Source organism: Mycetomoellerius zeteki, unplaced genomic scaffold (assembly GCF_001594055.1).
Source record: "Mycetomoellerius zeteki isolate Tzet28-1 unplaced genomic scaffold, Tzet1.0 scaffold113, whole genome shotgun sequence".
Classification (NCBI taxonomy): Eukaryota; Metazoa; Arthropoda; class Insecta; order Hymenoptera; family Formicidae; genus Mycetomoellerius; species Mycetomoellerius zeteki.
Genome location: NW_017256051.1, coordinates 2,186,576 through 2,195,185, shown reverse-complemented (window position 1 = coordinate 2,195,185; position 8,610 = coordinate 2,186,576). Strand labels below are relative to the sequence as shown.

At 34.8% G+C, this 8,610-nt stretch overlaps 1 protein-coding gene across 1 annotated transcript in view; it reads right to left on the bottom strand.

The window, feature by feature from the left end:
* The window catches only part of LOC108727758 (endothelin-converting enzyme 1), a 23,088-nt gene that overhangs the window by 6,667 nt on the left and 7,811 nt on the right, over positions 1-8,610 (bottom strand). Inside the window, 4 exon segments of the mRNA XM_018455997.1 lie at positions 5,409-5,603; positions 5,840-5,994; positions 7,474-7,676; positions 7,774-7,885. Coding sequence (XP_018311499.1) covers positions 5,409-5,603; positions 5,840-5,994; positions 7,474-7,676; positions 7,774-7,885 — 665 coding nt within the window.

Genomic DNA, 8,610 nt, shown 5'->3' with positions numbered 1-8,610 from the left:
ATGTGCGTGTGCGTGTGCGTGTGTGTGTGTGTGTGTGTGTTTTAAAGTACAGAATTTTTGCGATATATAGTAAAACTTTTTTTTGTTAATAACGTTTTAACGAAGGACGAGCGACGGCTAAAACCTATTGGAGGTTACTCAGGGTCATGACCTTGAAAATATATGTCAAGATTAAGGTCATTGGGGGGGGTCCCCTAATCGGTACTTTTACCGTTAATATTTTGGCATACGTTCCCTGTGCTAGACAAGGAGTTAATACATTTTCAATTATAGCGCAAAAATAATATTTAGAAATTCGCTCAAAAACTAAAGCACTACAAATAAAATAATACGAATCGCCTAAACCGAAGAAAATGGAGAATAATCAATCAAATATTAATTATAAAGCCTTAGAAAGTTGCTTTACTACTTCACTAATGTCCACTTTGCATTATCAACTCATTCTCAAATACCGGCGCACAGTAGGGAAATAAAAATTACTATTCAAAAGTTGCTGCAAATCACAATTATTGGACAGTAATTTTTTTCCCCACTAAGCGGCGTCCTCATGCCCTAGCACTTCGGGCGATTGCCCGGATCCCTCACAAGCCGCCCCTATGTACAACCACCTTAAGATATACAGGGTGTTCTATTTTAAATAATGCATTAAGATTTTTCGAAAACTATGGTAGATATGGAAAAATGTTTCAAACAAAAGTTGTATGGTTCGGAGGGAGACATAAGAAGGTACCATTGATTTAACCTTGGGTGGCGTTGTTAAGGTTAGATCAAGGTCATATCGATTTTTTAAAATTGAACACCATATTTTTTATTTCTGAATCTAATAGCTGATAGCAAAAGCTTTTTAAAACACTATAATGAAGTTCATTTTCATTAAGTACTTTCCGAGTTATGAGACTCGAAAGTTACAGTCTTCAGCATTAGCACCAGAACCCTAAATTTATTAACGTGAGTCCCCTTGCCTCTCACATCGGGGTGCTTGATTAACGTGAGTGTCCTTGCCTCTCACGATTCGGGGTGCTTGATTAACGTAAATCCCCTTGCTTCTTATGATTCGGGATGCTTGATTAACGTAAGTCCCCTTGCCTTTCACGATTCGAGATGTTTGATTAACGTGAGTCCCCTTGCTTCTCACGGGGTGCTTTATTAACGTGAGTTCCCCTTGCCTTTCACGTCGGGGTGCTTTTAGTGTTATAGTACACACTATGTACATAAAAATGAACTAAAAATAAACGCATTAAGAATTTAATAAATACTTAAAAACGTTTCCCTGAACATCAATGCAACCGAAAAACGTAATACTGAATCGAATTCAGTAACAAATTTCTAGTAACTTTTTGACATGTTTGTGGTATTCGTTCTTTCATGTCATTTGTCGGCGCTCGTGCAAAAATAATATCTTTTAATAAACCTCCCCAAAAAAATCAAGCGGATAGATCGGGAGAACGTGGTAGTCATGCTACAGGTCCATCATGTCCAATTCATTTCTGAGGGAATCTTCTATGCAAGAAGCGACGCACTCTTCGGTGGTAATACGGTAGTGCACCATCATGCTGGAACCAAGCATTGAGTCTTGTGTGAAGATCGACATTCTCAAGATAATGCGGTAAATCATTTCGCAAAAACTGCAAATATTATAGTTCTGAGTTTAAAGTACCGTCAAAAAAATAGGGTCCTACAAGATATCCGAGAATCCACACGAGACAGCTCCATCAATGTTGATGTGCAACCTGCCGAAACCATTGTGAGTTTTCTTCCAATCAATATTGGCAATTATGTTTGTTTAGCTGCCCAGTATTGTGAAATGTTACTTCATCACTAAACAAGATATCTAAAGAAATTTGGATTCTCGCAACATTTCTTGCGACCACCTACAAAATTCGACTTTACGTATCATGTCATTATTAGACAGTACCTGTGTGAGAGTCACAGGTAAGAATGATACTTTAAAGATCATAATAATCTGGAAGCTGTATTTCTTAGAATGCCTAACTCACTCTCTATTTGTCGAGTGCTCACATGTGGGTTCATAGCAACCATCCCTAATACAGCAGTAATACGCATATCTTCAATATTATTATGATCTCTGCGTTGTCTATTTCATCTCCGAATTCTGCGTCATTCACGACGCGCGACACTCCATTATGCGAATTATACTATCATTTAAGTAATGCCTTCTAGAAAATCTCTGATGATACAAAGCTGCAACTCTGCAATAGTTATCTCTGCACTCATCAAGCACTAGAAATATGTCAACAATCCCATTAGAGTTGTAATCAGGCATACTGATCAGATGGACCAACAGTATGAACTTGTACGGAACTTTCCAAAAAAAACTGCGGCGAAAAATCTAATGCAGAGCGCGCGTGGCAGACGATAGTAAACAAAGATCCGACAATAGCTGCGTTCTGTTTCACGCATGATGTGCATAATACATCATTTATCCTTGTTTAACATTTGGTGAACAACAAGAATAAAAGATGCATCATGAGCATCATGCGTAAAACGGAACGCAGTCAATGATACACACAAACCAGAGACCTAGCTCCAACGATCGTGATCGGAATGTTTATTTCGCGTTTTTACCGATGAGGCAAAGGCAAGGCACTATCCTTGTAATGCTCGGCTATCACGCACGTTCTAGAACACGTGCGAGAAAACAAAAAGGAATAAGATTGCATACACTCGTTCTCGTGGATCCGTTGACAGGAAGTACTCGGTGTGAATAATTTTGCCAAAGAGGCCGAATTTAACAATCCGGAAATAGCAGGTTAATAAATTTAGAGCTCTGGTGCTAATGCTGAAGACTGTAACTTTCGAGTCTCATAACTCGTTTTACACTAAAAATTTATTTTAACGTAAAAATGAAAATAAAATGTACAACTTCCAATAGCCTTGATTTTGATAAATGATATCCAGTTCATGGTCCTAAACAACATTTAAGAGGTTTTAGCTGTCGATCGGACATCTTGGATAATGCTAAAAGTCGGAGGTACTATAACTTTCGAGCATCATAACTAAAAATGTACTCAATGAAAAAATATTTTATTATAGTGTTTTGGAAAGCTTTTGAGGTAAGCTACAAGAATATCTAATGAAAAATAGGGGTTCCATTTAAGAAATTGAAGGTGATCTTCACGTGACCTTCAAGCAACTATTCAAGGCACAACTAATGATACCACCTTATGTCTCCCTCAAAGCCATACAACTTTTGTTTAAAACATTTTTTTCTAAGATCAAAAATAAAAAAGTTATTTGGGGTGGGACATTAAAATGGGACACCCTGTATACAGGGTGTCTCAAAAAAACGGATCGAAACACAATGGGGACGTAGATTGGATCAAGGGGAACAAAATAGTTTTGTCCCGCCGCTCGGCCGGCGCGTCATGCGATCGGTGGGACGGTAGGCCGTCCTGCCGGCAGTAGTACATGAGTAGGCTGGTCGGACGCTTGTATTCGCCTATCTTTAAACGTTAATATCTCGTTAAATATTGCGTCAACTGCAAAATGGTACAAAACTATTTTGTTCCCCTTGATCCAATCTACGTCCCCATTGTGTTTCGATCCGTTTTTTTTGAGACACCCTGTATATTAGGGTAAGTCAAAGAAAGTGAAGTCGTGTTAATTGGAATCTGATAGTGCGCAACAGTTAATATTTAATGCCAAGAAGAAATGTGCAAAACTCCGATGTGGTCGAATTATATCTTCTGTTCTGCCAAGAGTGTCAAAGTTTTCTTTAACTTAAAAATTCTGACATGTTAATTTCTGAATCGGCGATGTCCTTTTGCTTCTGTGTTTACTATTCGTCACGTTTAGTTTCAAATGTGGATACAAACATTATTTTAATTCGCCATTTTGAATATTCGATTCGCAATTTTGAATCAATGAATTTCCTAATTAGCTGTAAGATAATACTAAAAGGGATTTTGGGGAATAAGAGAACAAATATGACTAAGAGGATATAGGAAATTCGAATTTGGATCATGGTCTATATTATATTGGCAAACCTTCGTAGGGGGCAATCTAATAGCGAATTCGGTTGGATCGTCGATTCAGAAATTAACATTTCATAATTTTTAAGTTAAATTTGAAAACTTTAACACTCTTGGCAGAACAGAAGATATAATGCGACCGCATCGGAGTTTTGTACATTTCTTCTTGGCATAAAATACTAACTGTTGCGCACTATTAGATTCCGATTAATACGACTTACTTTTTTCGATGCACCCTAATTGCAGGGCTGGGAAATATTTAAAATAGTTCTATTTTAAATATGTATTTAAAATGGAAATTACATTTTGCATTTTCTATTTTAAATGGTTTTTGGAAAACCATTTTCATTTTACATTTAAAATGGAATCATGTCTATCATTTAACTATTTATAAAATAGGTAAATGGTTTTTCTATGTTTTCACAAATTTTCCCTAGAATCATTAACGTATAAGAAGAACTAAGTCCCATGATTGGCCAAAGATTTTTATGAATATTCAAATAAACTGCAAATTAAATTGTAAAGAGAAAATTAATTCCAGATAGTCCATAAATATCGAATCTTAATAAAAAATGAGTGTTCCAGCTTTATGTAAAATACTATGTACATTTCTAAAAATGTATATTAGTCTTAACATCTAATTTTAACCGTAACCGGCGCTTTTCGTATTAATTTTTTTTATTCAAGTAAACAGTCCCATTTCCATGTCATCATAATATGAATCATAATATTAAAAAATTTTAAATATTCCCGTCAGAAATACTTTATTTATAATACAATAGTCAGGGCTTCAAATTCCGTTGAAAATGGATTTTAAATGTAAAATATTTTTTTAAACTGTATACTATCCTGGCGGAAAAACTACATAGATTATTGAAGCAAGATCTTAGAAATTCTTAGTTTTTCATAGATATTCATAGTGGGACGTAAACTACTTTGCATCCCATACGAATATCTACGAAAAACTCAAGAATTTCTAAGATCTTGTTTCAATCTATGGATTTACCAAACTATAGATTTCTAAGATCTTGTCTCAATATATAGTTTTTATATAGTTTTTCTGTACTTTTTCGTAAAAATTTTTTTCCGCTATGGAAGAAAAAACCATTTTTTTTGCATCCGAAAACCATTTAAAATACCTATTTATCCATTTTACATTTAAAATGGTTTCAAAAAATTTATTTTGTATTTTGCATTTTAAATATATTTTTTTAAAGTATTTTACAATTAATATTTTAAATGGAATTCGAAAGGCATTTTACCCAGCCCTGCCTAATTGTATATATATATATATAAAACTATTAAGATATGTATATTATTGAACACTTTGAACTATTTATCTCTAACAACTACTACGAGAATTACCGATAATGACAATTTCCTGATCAGTCATTAGTAGGATCCATACTTGTATACCTTGATTCTGTCGATTTTGTCACACAGCCTCACGCTGTCTGAAGTCGAAAAGGAGCTCTTCGCTATACCATTTTTCCTATCTGATTCTTTCCTTAAAAGGGATTCTGCCAATTTGCCGTTAGCTAAACGAGCGTGTGCATGAGACGAAGACATCGCCCGATTGTCCAATTTGAAACCATCCCTCGTGTAATTCTCCTGAAAAGGATCGTGTTGTCTTCGGGATATTTTCTTGCCACTTGTGGCATATGTGGATAGAATGATTGCAGACTCAAGGATATGGGAATAGAACAGGAAGATAAAAGAGAATGAGATGAGACGCGAAAATATGAAAAATGGTAAGAGGAGTATGTAAAAAAAGGAGAAAAGAGGGTTATTTTTTAATCAGAGAACCAAATTTGAGATCGCCTTGAATTTGTTTGGAGATTAAGTACCCCGTCGATGTCTCTTTTTCGTCGATGGGGCGATTGCAATTGAAATGGAGGATGCGTATCTACAGGCACGTAACTCGTTTTCATATCGGGAAGCAAAAATCGGTCCTTTTCTTCGGTTTCTTCTGCCGTATGTTCTACATCGTTGCGACTGGTAGCTAATAAAGTAATTAATCAGTTTTTTAAGGGCGTTCTTAAAGAATTACGTATTACTTACTGTAATTTAACTTTTTCATCTCTATGATCGTCAAGCAAATCAGTATCATTTTAATTTATTAAGAGAGAACGTATACTCTTACATGATATACTCTTTAATATTTTTATCTTTCAAATAATCAACTACTTTAACTTAAATATTAAATATTGACAGACTCCTTTAATTAACAAAACAAATAAGAAGTAAAAAACAAAGCCATATAGGAGTCAACCATAAGATGTATGTAATGCGAGAAACATTTAATAAATCTTTAGTTAAGTACGTTTCAACTCTAGATTTGAGTCATCTTCAGCTTCACATTATAAACTTAAAAATAATTAATTAAAAAAACCTAGTTACGCATTAAAAATATATACGTCTACATCGCCACAATTTTGATGTTTAGCCGCATGTGATCGCACAAGTGAGGATATGAGACCTCGAGCAATTGTCCAACACAGTTACATTGCTGAGTTGAGATAAACGTCCAGCTGGAATTGTATTAAGAATTTGTAAAAAATACATTGGACAATCGTGATTAAGAATGTTCACCTCATATCTCCACACAGTTCACAAACAATCTTGTACCAAATTATCGAACATAAAAGAGCGAAATTCGTCACAAATTAAAGGTAAAGGTTTACAAATGTACAGAACAGCGAATACGTCTTGTCATTATGACGATCACACCAGTAATAAACAACAGAGAAAAAAGAACGGTCAATCCTAAAAACAGTTTATATTAATTTATTGAGAATCTCATTGTAAGTAAGACTTAAAGCTTCGGTATTGGTTTGTAAGTTTAAGCCATTCTTCTGTCTCTTGATATGAATCATTTCTGATCAAACACTTATTATAATATTTTTCTTCATCCAAAATTTCAATATTTTCCCAATCAAAGTCATGACCATGATGCAACCTATGCTCCGACAACAGTAATACGTTTCTGATGTTCTGAAATTCTGGTTTTTAATTTTCGATACGTCTGGCCAACATAGGATGCATCACAATCATTGCAATTGATTTTATAAACAACATTCCTCTTTGACTCATTAAGAAGATGATCCTTGCATTACATACATCTTGCGGTTGATTCCTATGGCCTTGTTTTTTACTTCTTATTTGTTTTGTTTCTTTAATATTTTGTTCGTGCTATTTAATATAATCGCAAATAATGACGAGACTTAAGTTTTTTAACTGATTAAGTTTCATAACTCTATCGACAATTTCGCGTAATAATATCGTAAATATTGACAATATTGTAAATCGATCTATCGATAATATAATCGCAGTTTATTCTCTACAAGCATTACATCGGAATAGATTTAATTATTGAAGAAAAAGCGTTAACGAAAAATCGTTTATCGTGTATAATGAAAATTCTTAATTGTTTATTACATTCTTTCAGCTATTGTGTATTTGCAGTCATGTGGAAACTTACGCCAAAAGACGCCATCTTCGATCTTTTCTTTATCCTGTTCCTGCAGCTCATAAATAGAAACCGCGTGTGAGTCGGAGGTTTTGGTTGTGGCTTGAAATCGCGATAAAGCGATAAACACTATGGTGATCGGCAGCAACACGGCAGGTATAAGGAGCATCAGTTTGACACGAAAACGCCGCGCTTCGCTTCCACCAGTACACCATCTACAGAAGTTTTACAAAAGATTCACTCACTTGTTAAAAATGTGAGAAATTTATACCGAAATATGCAGAAAATAAACAACTGCAACTTGTCACACACTTGAGTCTACCGGTTTCCTTATTGATAGCCAATCTGCACGACGGACACGGTCCACTGCTGAAAAAGTCATCGTCGCTGAATTGGTTCAAGTTACTGCCACTTTGCATTTTCTCTGAAAAAAACAATTAAACATGTCTCCATTGTACAAGATTAATCTAGTATAATCACGTATCATTTATTAAAAAACGGACAAAGAGAGATAAAAAGGCGTGTATTGATATCTTTATAGAGCAGGCCCTCTAAGGGTGAAATCATACGGTGCGGAAAAAGACTGCGGAATAGAGAATGCGTCATTGAAGTAACCAATCAGCGCTATTCGGGATGTTGCAACATCAGAACTGAAGCCTATTTTTGATTTTGTGACTTTGACTTTGACTTGTCACTTTGTTTACGGTTGTACGAATGGTAACTCATGTGAAGCAAGGCATATTTCTGCAGAAAGATATCTCCAACGCAATTTACCGTTTCATCAAACATTTGCGAACATTCACCTGTATTTTGGAAAGCTAAGTCGTTTAGGACACATGTTTGTATGGACTTTTTTACTTTAAATAAACCAAAGAATCGCTCTGTTGAGTATGGTAACATACTTAACTAACACCCTGTATACACATATATATATACAGGGTGTTTCCAAATTAAATGGCAAAACTTCGGGAGCGTGTAGAGGAGTAAAAAACTAAGAAAAAAAGTCCTATAGACATATGCTCCTTTTTGCTTTGTTTCGCAGGAAATCACGAAAAAAGAAAAAAATATATTTAATTTATTATTTTAATTATTTTATTTATAAACTTTTTAATGAAGATTTTGTTCGAAATGTGCACCTCTTGCAGCAAT